The 15,785-nt window shown below is 42.9% G+C and overlaps 2 protein-coding genes across 5 annotated transcripts in view; both read right to left on the bottom strand.

Annotated features, from left to right (window-relative positions):
- Positions 1 to 429: 429 nt before the first annotated feature.
- On the bottom strand, positions 430 to 5,663 carry lrrc32 (leucine rich repeat containing 32). Its single transcript, XM_063202376.1, has 3 exons — positions 5,304 to 5,663; positions 4,581 to 4,687; positions 430 to 3,250 (listed from the first exon to the last, which is right to left on the bottom strand). Exons 2-3 carry the CDS (start codon positions 4,665 to 4,667, stop codon positions 1,343 to 1,345), a joined length of 1,995 nt encoding a protein of 664 aa, XP_063058446.1. The 5' UTR covers positions 4,668 to 4,687; positions 5,304 to 5,663; the 3' UTR covers positions 430 to 1,342.
- Positions 5,664 to 8,771: 3,108 nt separating this feature from the next.
- The window catches only part of emsy (EMSY transcriptional repressor, BRCA2 interacting), a 28,397-nt gene continuing 21,383 nt past the window's right edge, over positions 8,772 to 15,785 (bottom strand). For all 4 annotated transcript variants that reach the window (XM_063202907.1, XM_063202903.1, XM_063202906.1 and 1 more), the window contains 2 exons: positions 12,872 to 13,336; positions 8,772 to 10,093 (listed from right to left, as the gene is read on the bottom strand). In XM_063202907.1, the coding sequence (XP_063058977.1) occupies positions 9,896 to 10,093; positions 12,872 to 13,336 (663 nt within the window). In that variant the 3' untranslated portion in view covers positions 8,772 to 9,895. The remainder of the gene's footprint in view (positions 10,094 to 12,871; positions 13,337 to 15,785) is intronic.

Below are 15,785 nucleotides of genomic sequence, written 5' to 3' on the forward strand. Positions count from 1 at the left end.
CTTACTACTACTGTAGGCCAACAGATGGTCTTCAATTGATAAGTGACGCACCGTTGTGATATTTGACCTTTAGAGTTTTCAGTTAATGTTAGAGGTCATGTGAAGAAGGGAAAGCAGAAGAGGAGAGGAGAGGCTAGAAGTGACTAGTGCATGTGTCAGGTGGACACCAAATAAAAGTCACCAGGACAAGGTAAGGTTGTCCCTTCCTTCCTCCCGTCCCTAGCAAACAGTACTGTACATTTGAGCTACTTCCTTTAACAGGAGGCCTACCCCGTTATAGACATGACTTCAGTGGAAACTCAAAGCGAGAAGTGCAGTGCGTGCCTTCTGTTCTTGATGCACCGATCTATCTGAGCAAAGAAAAAAAGGTAATTCTAAGAATAGGCGGTCAAAACTGGCTATTTTCGATACACAGTACCGAAAGAAATGACTGTCAAGATTTCAGTATCTTTGCATGATTCAGACAAAAGCTATCTCATATCAAAAAAGTTATCATTTAATTGATCTATTGTTTTCTGAAAGGTTTTTAGTAGCGGACAAACATTTAAATTGACCAGAGCTCTGCTGAATGATGTGTATAGGCTACAGCCCCAAACCTAATATGTTGTTCAGCTTAGGCCATAAGAAAACAGTTAGCCAAGCGCACATTCACTAACAGGAAAGGAATCCATGGTGCCAGCAAGCTGTAAAAACAAGCAACTATAACGCAGGTGTTCCAACAAAGCTTGTTGTTTTCCACTGGAAACAGTCCCTTGGCTAAACTCAGATCTGTCGGAATATGTCAGTTGTTTTCAAAAGGAAATGAAGAAGATATATTGTGGTTCGTGTTACATATTGTGTCACAGTTTTGTATTTTATTTTCTGTTTGGATGCTATGAGATACGGTAAGAGTGGTTAAAAAATACATCTTCATCTGCATCTTTTGACTTACGTACAACAAACACTCCTCGCTCATAGTATACTTCAGGGTGTAGTGAAATAGCCACCATTTCATTTGTTGACACTAAAAACAAAACTAGGTAAAATATTCACATCCTGGTTTTAAATCCTTTTCACATCAACAAAACACAAAACATTAAAGTGCTACTTGATATCAAAACGTTACAAAATAATAGTGTCATAGGTAAAAAGTGCTCAGTCATTCAACTTCATTTAAAGTTATGCTAAGTGTAATGACAATTATATAACTTCTTAGTTCAATTGGTCTCAGTCCATTCAAAGTGCTTTAAATATCTGTGAAACCTTAAGATATGTGTGTCCTTCTCAAATGCTGTATTTTTCCCTTCCATTTTCCAATGAACCTCTGTTACAACAAAATACAAAAACAAATCACCGGCACAGCTCATGCTTTAAAGCTACTGTTATGCCTCCGCCGTCTTCGATGACAGAGTTTAAAAACAACAACTAATGTCACAATCAGCCCCACACCGCTGGCCACGATTATGACAATGTTTAATGTTTTCAAGTCGAGCGATTTGCAGTGGTGGTCCTCCACAACGTCCAATATGTTGATCTCCACCTCGTTAGAGTCCAGGGTGTACTGACAGGTGACGCTGGCCAGATCCGGGATCTCCACACTGGGCTTGCCTTTCACCATGTCCAGAAACCTGCCGTTACTGCAGCAGCTCAGGGGATTCAAACCCATGTACAGAGTTTTCAGAGTCCTCTCCAAAACCTCCAGCGTGTTGTGCTCTAACGTCACAAGGCTGTTGTTCTGGAGGTTCAGCAGCTCTATGGACGACTCTTTGTTCCTCAAGGGGAGGGACGTCAACCTATTCATGGACAGGTTCACGACCCGCAGGCTCGTTAAGAACGACAGGTCGGTGTTGAGAGTGTGAAGATGGTTTTCTTGCAAGCTGAGGTGAGTCAGTGACGTTTCTAAACCAGAAAAGGCATTTTTGTGAAGGTACAGGCCTGGATTATTCGACAGATCCAGAACCTGTACAGGACTGCCACGGAAAGCGTTCTGAGGAACAATCCTAAGGCTGTTGTCAGCAAGGGACACATATTTAAGGGTGGGTATGGAGGATAACGACACACAGCCGTGGGGCCGTGGCTTGTGGCTAATTTCAGAGGCGTGAGGCTCGCAGATTCTCAGGTAGTTCTGTTGAAGGTGTAGCTCTCGGATGTAAGGCAGCCTGTGGAATAAGTGCGAGTCCGCTGTGCCTAAATAGTTGCCTTGGAGATATAAAGCCTCCAGGGACAGCAGGGTGTTCTGCTCGAAGGACAGCTCCTGCAATGCATTGAAGCTCAAGTCAAGGGTTTTAAGGCCATTCAAAGGAGCTTCCTGAGTAACACTGAAGGCTTCTAAACAGTTGTTGCTGACATTTAGTGTCTCGAGAAACATCATACTGCTGAAAAACAACGAGGGCAAAGACTTGATTTGATTGAAGCTCATGTCCAAGTACAGGAGCTGTGAGAAGTCCTGGTGGCCTACTCTCTGGTGACCTTTAAATGACCTCTCCGACATGAGGTCCTCCTCTGCGTTGCCAGAGGTGTTGACGTCCCTCAGGCGGTTTCGGGACAGATCGAGGTACATCAGCCTGCTCATCTTGGGCAGGATGGGGAAGTAAGGGATCTTGTTCTCCCTCAAGTCTAGGTACAGGAGCTCATATTCTCTGTCCAGCTCGACGGCCTGAAAAAGCTCCAAGCTGTTTTTGCTGAGATTCAACAGTTTAAGGCGGCAAAGGTTGAAATCAGTGATGCACGTGATAGAGTTCATGGACAGGTCAAGGTCAGAGAGGTCGTTTAGATATTCAAAGGCACCTTCTGTAATTTCTAAAATGACATTGTTGTGCAGATCGATTTTTCTGAGCGCTGAAGACCCCGTGAAAGTGCCATTGTCTATCATGGTAATGCTGTTGCCATCTAGAGATAGGTTCTTCAACGCCGGGGCGTCCCTCAGGAAGTAATCACTCATGCCGGTGTACAGCCCATTCCCGGATAAATCCAGACTTTCCACCGAAGGAAGACGGCCCACATCCGTTTTGAGAGCAGCAAAAACATCCAGGTTGTTCTCTGAGAGGTCCAGGACCTGGAGGTTGGTCAGGGCCCTGAAGACGCCGGGCTGGATGAAGTGAATCTTGTTCGAGTGAAGATTGAGATGGTGAACGGTGTTGTAGACTGACAGGACCTCGTGGGTCAGATTCTGGAGCAGATTCCGAGAGAGGTCAAGCTTCTGGATGCCAGGCGGCAGCCGGCCAGGAATGCTTCTTAGGTTCTTGTTGTTGCAAAACACATCCGTTTGGACCTGGGGGAAACAAAACAACGGGCTTTGTTATTAAAACAGAAATCACGGCCCAGACTGCTACATCGGTGACCCGGGTTCGACTCTGGCCCTGGTCATTTGCAGAGCCTTCCCCTTCTCTCTCTCCCACTCACCTCCATCCTGTCACCTCTCATACCATCCTATCGAAATATAGGCAAAAATACCCCTAAAAAAATAAATCAATAACTAATTTATACACACAGTTGAAGAGGCCTTTCATGAAGTTTAATTATCAAATCAAATGACCAATTTAATGTATTATATTTAAATATATAATTTGAATGTATATTTTTCACTGTGGATTACAAGCTGGAGTGTCACACTAAGCTCATAGGCAGTCGCAAAGTTGTTGCCAGAGGCGGGACCAACAAGCATCAATCAAATGCTTCTGTGTAGGTCTACTACTGGACGGAGCTGCAACCAATCACACTGCTGGTGCTGTTGACAAGTGCCTAGTGTGTGCTCTTCATTGAATCCAGACTTTTCTTTACCGGCATGAGCTCAGAGTAGACAGGTTGGCCCGAGTGACTTCAATGTGAAATTCAGAATGCTTTTTTTTGTCTTCGAGTTTATATTACAGGTTATCTATATCTTTGGTCCACAAATCTATAAATGTTGTAACTGTAACATCATGTTGTTATTACAGAGTACTATTGAGGTTTGTTAGTATATGTGGTGAGGATATTACAGCATTTTGGATGTAAAAATATAACCTCGAGTAAAATGATCCCCAAGTTGGACTGTAAGTGGGGGTGGGGGGTGTTGAGGAGTCGGACAGAACCCCATCTGGATGATATAAAACCTTTTAGTCCATGACTACAGAACAGGCTTTCACTCCATGGGGCCATGCTGGCCTTTCTGCTAAATCTCAACAACACTGCAGTACATCAACTTTATTTTCAGTCTTGTAGCAGCAGGGTCGACCACTTAACAATTATTCAACTACTGCTGCAGACCACTGCGCACGCATACCGGCCATATATAGAGAGATAAATAAATGTCCATCACTCAACAACCTTTTTTTTCTTCATCACGTACTAAAATTCATGAGGCCCTCACAGGAATTCCGGGCATTTGAGTTTGGGGGCACACCCCAAGGCATTAAAGTATTTGATTAGAAACATTTGGGCGCAGTCTCTCTCCAGGCGTACTTCCAAATAGGGAGATAACAAGTCCAAGCTTCCAAGCTTGCGTTTCCCAAATGATTACATCTCAGGCGCACACGATCATCCATATGAATGATTGTTACTATGATGTACAATTTAAGTTTGTAAAATATATATATTTTAAAAATCATCATAGCGTTACTTACCACTTCACATGGTGAAGACTGTTGCGCATACAGGAGGGCTGCTACTTCATTGACAATAACCAGCACTAACCACGCACAGGCACCCATGGTGTAGTGAAGAGTACAATCTGTGAGAAACGTAATGGTTTGATGAAAGACGAGACAGTGACTAGACTACTACATGAACAAATAACATATTCACCAGGGAAGTGCTCGTAAATGTCATGGCATGACCTATGACTAGGCTATTTTGTTATTTGCTGAAGCATAATTCGCTGCTCTAAAATGCACCAGAAGCTGCAGACTATTAATAGTACACCAGTTTCCTATTGTATTACTTCACTTCACACAGAAATATGATAATTTCCACCGAACTCTTCATGACGTTAAACTGAAGAGGAAACACCTACATGACACAGTGAAACAGAGATGTAAACAGTCTACTCTTTATGAACTAATGTCTGCAGTCGCGCGCAATTACTAATCGTGGCCATTCTTACAACCCTGCAATGCAAAACGGATGAAAAGGGCACAGTTGCTTCAAATGAATTAGGCCGACCACTCATCAACTAACAAGTATTCTGCAATCTGAAAAGGCACTGTTTCAAATCGAGTATTTGTGTCAACTGGCAATATGTGCGCTGTTATAACATTCTATTTAGGCTACCCATTAAACACTTCAGAGATATAACAAGTCATGTGTAACAATATGAAGTTTAGATAATTTGTGCAAAAAATGTTTACCTCAAGTGTGCCTGGTATCCTTTATGCTGATGACAACACTGAACATAGTGGTCCGCTCGCGCACTAGTGCTCTCACATCCTCACGCTCCATGCAGCGCTCGAGCTCACTCCTACACCTTTCATTTCCAGTTTCAGCCAACACATCCTGTGGGAATATCCTGAATCATTGTTTTTCCCCTTTCCGTTTTAGTCCGTGCCTTATTTGGGACTTGCCTCTTTCATTCTCTCCCACCCCATCTCTGACAATAACGCATCGCAAGAAAACCTACGGACGTTTCAGTCTTTGCAGCCATGTCGTTGACTCTTGGAAGAGGTTCCGTTAGCGCTTGAAAGAATCCCCTCCATTCATACGTCGCTCATTCAGACTGAATGAATCCAGCCAGGTAACCTCGTGCCAAGTTATTGTGTGCGCTGTGCCTCTGGTCCCAGGTTACTACAGGGCAATGGCAGCGTTCCAACCAGCAGATGGCGACATAAGAATAATAATAAAAAAACTAACCAGCCTGCTATATCAGTAAGTTTTCACCGTTTTACATGGGTTTTCAAATGAATTTAATGGTGACTTCAACAGCTTTTTAATCTAATTGTAATTTGATTTGACTTGTGCCATTTGTTGCAATAAATGTCCCATGCATGATTCATACAACCACACATCTAGCATGGTGTCCCTTTACATATTTCTTTACCAAAGTCAGCCATAAACACCATCAGTCACTGTGTCACAGTTTGACATTCAACAGTATGCAGACAAAAATGAATTATTCATTTTGCTGGCTTGTTCTACTTGCCATTTTTGTTTCACTTTATGCGACTTCCAAACTTGTAATTTCAGGGTTTTTTTTCCCTACTCTACTTTGGTGCTATATTTTGATATATCTCTCCCATGATGCTAGACAGTTGACGTCAGAGAGAGACACCATTGGGATCCCACAAGCATCTCAAAATAATCCCAGATCTGGCTACTGAGCTTTAGGGCCAGCTGTAGCCCCTATAGACATTCTAAGTCTTGGGATCAGAGGGTCACAGGTTCGACTCCCATACCAGTAATTAATTTTAAAAATGTGGAATAAGGACAGAATAAAACTGCTCTTTATAGCCTACAGTAGACCACTAACATCATTCTGCACTGTAGGTATACCTTCCTTGTTGAAGGCATTCAATTCAATGGAGGACGACCCTAACTCAGTCCCAATAAGGGTGTTAGTAAAATACTATACAATACTCATCCTGCTGACTCACAAATTACAAGGATGGTCTCACAGATATAGATGGCACATCATTTATCATTTACCAATTCATTTTTTAAATCTTTACCATTTAATTTCAGTTCAGTTTTTTCTTAAACAGAAAGATAACATGGAATCAAATGCACTGTATTACCCACTAGCAAAGTGAATGCAGGATTTTGCCCCATTAATGAGTGACTGGATCGTTGTCTGGGTCTTTTCCTCATTACATTACTACTGGATTTAGCCAATGCAATCCGGATTGGCGTCAAGCCAGTTAGGTGCAGATGAGACGCTGATTGATGGAAGAGGACGTTTTAGTGATCCCAATATAGGTGCTCATTTACAGGAGACCACTGAGGGGCAAACTGTGGCGAAGGGGAGTAGAGTTGCCCAGCCGGGACTTGAACCCGGACCTTCTGGGGTAGTAAACTGGGGTTCTGACCACTACACCAAAGAGCCAGGCTCGTTGGCATGTTAGTCAGAACACACCCACAACCCTAGTGATGGTCACTCCATCACACAAACCTTCTCCCCACTCCCCACTGTCACACCCTGAATGGCACTGAGTCCCCCATTGCATTGCATGTGTGCGTCCGTGTGTGTCTGTGTGTGCGTGTGTGTGTGTGTGTGTGTCTGTGTGTGCGTGTGTGTGTCTGGGGGGGGTTGGTCAGATTACTTGGTCCTGGGCCAGGCCAAAGCTGTCAGCAGCCCTCTCCTCTACATACCTTCAAGACCCTCTCATCACCCAAACTAAGGACTCATACAGTATACTCACACTTAAACCAGGTGAGGGCCATCACCAGACTGATGAATATGCAATATTATATTCCACATACCGTCTATGCATGGGTTGCACGTTTGTAAACACCCCCGGCTGCAAACTCTTTAACCTCTGATTGTTGGAAACTGCTGTCACTCAAAAAATAAGCTCACATTGTTGGCTGCTTAGCATATTAGCCCCTCCTCACAACACGAATGTTTATAAATGTAAAACCTGTTTGGACTCTCAAACCATATGTTGACATCTGAATGTTAATGAAACAAGAAGTGAAACTGAAACAAAAGGTCCCAAATTAGAGTAGGTTAACCAGGTGCTAACCTCTAGGTGGTGGTGGGAATGTACAAGGAGTAGCCTAATTACAGGTTACAGGCTAACGAATGTGGTCAACTGAGTCAAAGCGAAAACAAAACATGGGCCCCTTACAGTAAAGGTATATAGCGATTATAAAATGTTAGGTGAACACCAAACACATACATGTTGTAATACTAAGCTAGTATGTTTATCATAATCCTCTAGTTTCAATCTCTTAAGCACTCTGTTTTCAAGGACAGACGAAAAACCCCACATCGTTTACTTTAAACAGTGCCGGACAGGGAACAGTTCGTTCCCCTAACAACTGTGTGAATGTTATCCCACCAAGGTAGCAAGACACCCATCCTTCAGGTTTTACCCTTTCCTCCTTTAACATTCAGAACTAACAGAACTAGTTGATCTGGCCAAACGTATCTGCCAAAAGACTAATGACCACAAACACAACCAAGAGGAAATAAACACACAATCTGCATGTACCTCTGAATCATCCACCCCAATTGCATCCCAACTAGCCTTTCAGGAACAACATAGTGAGGCATGCTCTTATCTGTACAAACTACATTTTATATGCTATTTATGAGCAAGTATTTATGACTTCCGGCATGTGTAGAGCATACAGTAAGTCATAAATACTTGCTCATACATAGTAGCATATAAAATGTGGTTTGTACGTCGTAGAGTATGAAAAAAAAAACTTGTTGGAAAGCCCCCACTCTAGAAAGTAGAATAGCGGACACAACATCACATCAGCTCTGAATGGCTTGTGTGGAGTCTGGCCGGTATAAACCACTGCCAGTGTAAACGACAGGTTCTCCAATTACACCGCTCTTTACACTGCAGAGAGGAAAAAAACAAAAAACAAAAAAGCCTCCTGCTGCAGACACAATGCAGGTGGGCCATTAGACACCTGAATGGCTCGCCTCACACACAATCAACATGCAGACGCTGGGCTGGGCTGGGATCCACCGAGAAGTCTACTAGGCATCCCCCTTCCACCCCCACCCACCTCCGTATGGCGTTATCTGTTTACGCTGGAGACGGCGTGTGTCCTGGTACTTTCCACCTTCACATGTTGCGTACGTACTATAGCCTGCTGCTGCTGCTGCTTTGACTTGGGCTTAATGAAAATGCTGAAACACATTCAAATCAGACTGAAAGCTTTTTAATGACTTGGTCTTGCTTGGTGGATTTTCGCTAATTAGGCTTCTACAGGCGCTGGCTTTGCGCTCGTATTTCACAAGCTTATCTTTTTTTTTTACGTACTACAAATGTAGCCCTCAGTAAACGTAGGGAAGAAGCCAGAAGTTTCCTTCATGGAGAGGATTAAGCATTACTGTATGCAAAAGATACATTTATGTTACAGTTTGTTGAAGATAGGTACACATATTATTCACTATGTACAAAACATACACGCTCGGCCAGACATTAAAAAAAATGAATGCAAAATTGTTAAAAAGTTGTTCAAAGAAGATAGGTTTCATTACAAAAGAAGAAATTGTAATATGCACAGAAATCCAAGAAAGTCCAGTCATTTAGGAGAAAGTGGTAGCAATGTCATTTAGTCTACTTAAAACACAAGTCACATGTGTTGTTACACTGACAGATACAATATGGCCACTCATGGTTACACCATCTCTAACAAAACACAACAGGTACATCTGCTAATACACCAACCCAAAGATTTGACTTCTGAAGTGCCATGAGAAACTACATCAATAAACACAATACTTGAATCCTTTTTGTTGCAAGTTACTTTCAGTTATGATTGACTTTAAAAAATGTTTTTTTTTCTCCCCAAATCATTGAGACAAAAATAAGTTGCCGTCAAACGTCACTGCTTTTCCCTTTGAGAGTTTTCCCGTCGATCTGCTACTTCTGTGAAGCTCATTGTCTTAATGTCCTAAGGAAATCCCAAGTGTGAAAGTGGGTAATAAGGAAGAAGGCGTACCACCATTGGCTACAACACTGTGATTGGTCCACACAGCCTTCCCTCCAATGGGCTTGCAGTGGGCCAGCTCTCATGGGTGACTGTGACCACAGTCATTGTCATTATGATTGGTCCAAACAGCCAAACTATGGGGCTTGCGGCGGACAGGTCTCATTACTTACATTGAGTGGTCCACACAGCCCTCCACCAATGGGCTTACAGCAGCCAAGTCCCATCGCTGTGATTGCACAAAGCACACCAATGAGCTTACAGAAACCAAGTCTCATTGTGACTGGCCCGTCCAGCCCATGCATCAAACGGGCTTGAGGCAGCTAAAATCTCATCATTGCGATTGGTCAGCGCAGCCCTCCAATGGGCTGGCGGCGGCCGCCTCGTCGTTGCTGCTGTCCACTTCCTGCTCCATGATGCTCTCGTCGTCGAGGCGCTGGCTAGTGTAGTCGGTGATCTCCAGGAAACCACTCTGCTCCACCACCACGTTGGACTGGCTGGAGTCCGGCATGATGGAGTACTGCGGGATGACCTGGAGGAGATAAACGGCAAAACACCATGGCAATGAGAGAAACGTCATGTCGCATTACATTACATTACATTAATCACTTTATATTGAATTTGGCAGATGCTGGAGTCCAGCATGATGGAGTACTGCGGGATAACCTGGAGGAGACGGCTGGAGGTTAGTTAGGGTCAGGGTATATACACCAATCTTGAAGTCAAATTGACTACCATTTAATACCCCTTTTCACTACCTTAAGATTTTTTTTAATACCATCACGACACTCCGATGCGAGTATTAACAAGACATTTTTTGTAATTTCTACCTCCTTAACATTACATTACACTTTCGTTTTTTGCAAAAAGACACCCGAAAGGGAGCAGTGCGGCGGCACGGTACCATGCTCAGGGTACCCCAGTCATGGAGGAGGATGGGGGAGAGCACTGGTTAATTACTCCCCCCACCAACCTGGCAGGTTGGCAACCTGACGCCCTAACCGCGTACCCATGACTGCCCTCATATACAGAATCTTTTTTTTTTTTGGTCAAAATAGCACAACTAAAAAAAAATAACACCTGGTTTTTCAAAAAATAATACCCTTTGAGCAAATGTACTACTTTTAAGGCCATTCAATTTTGGCTTTTTAATTTATCACCTTTTAATACTTATTAAAACCCTGCATACACCGTGAGGGTGTGCACGGCACATGCACAAAAGCAATAATCCCAGGTGCAGGTCAATTAGTGGTAGTCAGTGTGATAGAGTGGTCCGACTGCGCACACTGGGGTTGAGCTCCAAAATACACTTTACTTCATTAAACACAAACAGCTGTTTGTTTAATGGAGCAAAGTGTATTGCTGGATCTCAAATGTTGCACTTGTGCACTTCAGTGTTCATATGTTAGTGTGTATGTCACATTAATTACGCACTGAAACATAGTTCCCTAAGTGCACAACAAGTGCACCATTTGAGATTCAGCATATACTTTTGGAGCTCAACTCCAGGGTGCTAACCTGGAGGAGACAATACCAAAACACCATGGCGATTATAGAGACGTCATGTTGCATTACAGAGTATTGTGGTAGGACCTGTAGAAGACAACACGGCAACAGAATAGCCTTTACATGATTAAAACATTACAGTTACAATACAGCAGTAATATAGTACAGCTTACTATATGAAGGAAAGAAAAAGAAAGACCCACTGGGCAACTCCCATTGCCATTGTGGCACAGAATTCCACAGTACACAGTGCTCACTGCACACACAACAAAATTGCATTTGTGCCTCACCCGAGCAAGGGGGCCGCCCAACTGCCACCACAAGGGAGCAGTGCAGCGCGACGGTACCATGCTCAGGGTACCTCAGTCATGGAGGAGGATGGGGGAGAGCACTGGTTAGTCACAACCCCACCAACCTGACAGGTTGGGAATTGAACCAGCAACCCTCTGGCAACCGACAACTATGTGCCTGATATACCCTAACCACTTAGCCATGACTGCCCCATGTAGTAGTCAACGAGATCAGTGCTGATGGACTGTCTAGAGTTCAGCATTATGAAGTGCTGACTAGGGATGCAAATTATCGATTAATTCATGAATCATTAGTTGATAGTCTTATCGATCGACTTACGATTAATTGATAAGCGGCGTTTTCCCCCCAAACTCTCAATGTTTCTCGAAAAAAAATTGTATAAAAAAATGGTGATAAAATACCACATTTAAATACTGAATGAAATACTATTTCAATTCTTTAATTCTAAGGTGATTTAAATATTCCCACTATTCACACCCCTCTTCACACACACTCTTCACATGCCCATTTCACCTGGGTCTCTTGTCAGTTGAATTGTCGATTAATTGCGATTAATGTTTTTAATCGATTAATGCATTGATCGATTAAAGTCGATTAATCGATTAATTGTTTGCATCCCTAGTGCTGACTGACCCTTGAAAGCTAAAGCACATCTTCCTGGCACCAAAACAGAGTGATGGTGAGAATCTGACCACCGACAGGCTGTGATGCTGACCAGATGGTAAACATAGCGAGTGTGACCGCATGCCGGGAAAGTGGTTCTACTGGCTACAAGGCAGAAAGGAGAGAACCATTCCACGCCTGAAATGATCAAAGTGACCAGGCAGAAAGGAGAGAACCATTCCACGCCTGAAATGATCAAAGTGACCAAAAGTTGTTATGACTTGTGGAGTTAAATGTTCCCAACTGTCCCATGCCTCAAGTTATTTCAGCCCTGAGCATTTTTGGTACCCAGAGCCTGAATGCTGACAATACCTGAATGATGTCCAGGTCTTTGTTCAGATTAGATATTAATATTACGGGATACAGGCCGTACAAGAAAGATAAACAATACAACGAATATGATATGTTCCAAAAGACTATTATGACTTGTTGACTGCTCATTAACCCTACAGTCCCACAACATTTCAGGCACAACATCTAAAGCCAGGCTCAAACTACACTATTGGCCAGATTCTCTGCCGAAAAGCCCCCTTACAACAATCAGTGGAACGGTACCTTGCAGGACCATCGCAAGCGATTGTCAGGCAAGATTTCCTCGTTGTGACCGACTTTCTTAGATAGAATTTTGCAGATTCAAAGAGTCGCCAATCGCAAATCGTAGCTATCAAACACTAGTCTCTGTGTTTACAATCGTGGGTAAGATTGACAGTTGCGATTCTCTTCATGTGTGCGCCACAACCGGATGTCAAAATCGGTCACAAAATTGTAGTGTAGTTTGAGCCTGGCTTCCAAAAGTGAGTGTTCCATTCTGACCACAAAACCACAGTACCTGAATGACGTCCAGGTCTTTGTTCTTCTGGGCCGTTGAGAGTCCTAGTCCCGGCACGTGTCCGTACTTGCTGCCATGCGGCTGTTTCGAGTGGTGCAGCACCGCTGCCGCCGCCGCAGAGCTGCTGATGAGAGACGTGGAGCTGGAGCCCTTGGAGAAGCTCTCGCAGTCGCTAGAGGAGTCCACGATCATGGGCTCGGCACACGGGTCGATCTCCGCCTCCATCATGGAGATCTTCAAGATGTCCGACACGGAGGAGGATGAGGAGGACAAGGAGGAGGAGGAGGAGGACTTCTCGCTGGAATGGCCCAGGCCTGAGCTGGATTCCGGAAGCAGCTTTCCAGAAGGTTCTCCGGCGCTGCTGCTGCTGCAGCCGACGCCACTGCTGGTTCCAGGGGGGGACATGTGACTGCCGAAGGTGATTTTGGTCATCGTGGCCCCCTGTGTAATAATGGGCTGCTGTATCTGTTATAAAAAGAAAGAAAGAAAGAAACAAATACATAAATAAAAAAAGATGGAAAGGTTTTGAGGCAGCATGTAGTCAGGATTACATACTGTATAAGGTGTTTAATACACATTAGTGACTTAAAACGTTTTGACGAGCACCAGTCTTACTGGACTTAAATATTTTGCAGTAAAGCAATCCCTCCTTTGTTTCTGTTAAACAAATATACAGTATATCACAAAAGTGAATACACCCCTCACAGTTTTGCAGATTTTTGAGTATATCTTTTCATAGGAAAGCATTACAGAAATTTCACTTTGACACAATGATTAGTGACCTTTTAACAACACATTTAACCGCTTAAATTTCTTGTTCACTCAGAAAAAAACAAAATACAGCCATTAATGTTTGAACATGTACTCACAAAAGTGAGTACACCCCAGATTAAAATCCGGTAGAGAAGGGGCTATGTTGGCTCGAATCGTCTCGAAATGAAACAAAATGAAAAGGGATGACAAGGGAGGTCATCAGTGTGCGTTTCAACCTTTCTTTGCATTGAACTTTTACATTTTGAGTCTGCATCTGGCTTAAATAGATTGGTGTGAGATTTGAATGCAATCCTATGGAGAATATCATGATCTGCTTCAGTAGTCACAGTGCATGTTGACATGCATGTTTCTTTTAGGTGTATTTCAGATTGCCAATGTTGACAGCATTCATGCATCCCCAAACCATGTCAGTCCCACTACCATGCTTGGCTTATGAGAGGATACACCTTTTTTGTAAAACTCACTTGTTTACCACCACACATGCTTGACACCATCTAAAGCAAATTTGTTTATCTTGGTCTCAAGAAAGATGAACAGACCAAGGATATGGATCACTGGAACCATGTCATGTGATCTGAAGAGACCAAGATAAACAAATTTGCTTTAGATGGTGTCAAGCATGTGTGGTGGTAAACAAGTGAGTTTTACAAAAAAGGTGTATCCTCTCATAAGCCAAGCATGGTAGTGGGACTGACATGGTTTGGGGATGCATGAATGCTGTCAACATTGGCAATCTGAAATACACCTAAAAGAAACATGCATGTCAACATGCACTGTGACTACTGAAGCAGATCATGATATTCTCCATAGGATTGCATTCAAATCTCACACCAATCTATTTAAGCCAGATGCAGACTCAAAATTTAAAAGTTCAATGCAAATAAAGGTTGAAACGCACACTGATGACCTCCCTTGTCATCCCTTTTCATTTTGTTTCATTTCGAGACGATTCGAGCCAACATAGCCCCTTCTCTACCGGATTTTAATCTGGGGTGTACTCACTTTTGTGAGTACATGTTCAAACATTAATGGCTGTATTTTGTTTTTTTCTGAGTGAACAAGAAATTTAAGCGGTTAAATATGTTGTTAAAAGGTCACTAATCATTGTGTCAAAGTGAAATTTCTGTAATGCTTTCCTATGAAAAGATATACTCAAAAATCTGCAAAACTGTGAGGGGTGTATTCACTTTCGTGATATACTGTATACTAATTAGGGGACCATGTCAGAATAGTCTTCAACAAAGAAAAGTGGTCCTCGCCATTTTTTTAATGTTTGCTGGCGTCTCCGTTATTTGGCTAATTAGGATTTTGTCTGAACTGGCTTTATAATGGCCGTCTGTTGGCATGTCTAACTCTGTACTTAAAACCTTTAAGCTTGGACAGATCTCTGCATATCTGCACATATGGGCAAGGAGGCAACATAAACTCGAAATATCCAAAAAAAATGTACTGGTAAGCATTGATGCCACAGGGACAACGTTGACTTGAAAATGAACCCAGATCATTTCACACTGGCCCTGTGGGACTTTCTCTCTCTCCCCCTATGTTATGTTTCTCTTTTGTTAAACATTTCAATGGTTATCTAAACAGCCGCCAAGGTAATGTCTTCAGGTCAAACGAAAGTATGTCTTTCGAAGGAGCTGGGCTTAGGCCTTTGTTGCCATGAGAACTAAGCCTGGCTGAGTGAGATCCCCTTCACAGCTGGCTGTGAGCCTGCTGACACACTTGTAGGGCTGCACAATGAATCGAAAACCGTGATATAATCGTGATATCGAAATCGTGATTTCAATCAGGATTCAATCGTGGCAATAGTGACCTACCTTCAAGAGCGTCCTTGAAGCCAGAACATGCTCAGGCTGGCAGTTCCATGCTATTGCCTTTTACATAATTATTATAATTCATTTCATTTGGCCCATCCTGTATATAATAATAAAAAAATAAACAAAAATCAATAATTGTGATTAATAATTTTGATTATGATTTCGACCCAAATAATCGTGATTATGATTTTTTTCCATAATCGTGCAGCCCCACACACTAGTGTTGTGTCGTTCGTGATCGAATCGATTATTTTGTCCGGCTCCTAGACGTGAACGATGGAAACCGAATTACAGCTGGGAGCCACTCTCTTCTGTTTTTT

This window comes from Engraulis encrasicolus, chromosome 7 (assembly GCF_034702125.1).
Source record: "Engraulis encrasicolus isolate BLACKSEA-1 chromosome 7, IST_EnEncr_1.0, whole genome shotgun sequence".
NCBI classification, from domain to species: domain Eukaryota; kingdom Metazoa; phylum Chordata; class Actinopteri; order Clupeiformes; family Engraulidae; genus Engraulis; species Engraulis encrasicolus.

Excerpts from the sequence above, each read along its gene's own strand:
- lrrc32 (XM_063202376.1), bottom strand. The coding sequence starts at position 4,667 with ATGGGTGCCTGTGCGTGGTTAGTGCTGGTTATTGTCAATGAAGTAGCA. Across the intron at positions 3,251-4,580 it reads AGTCTTCACCATGTGAAGTG|GTCCAAACGGATGTGTTTTG; the intron begins GTAAGTAACGCT and ends TGTTTCCCCCAG.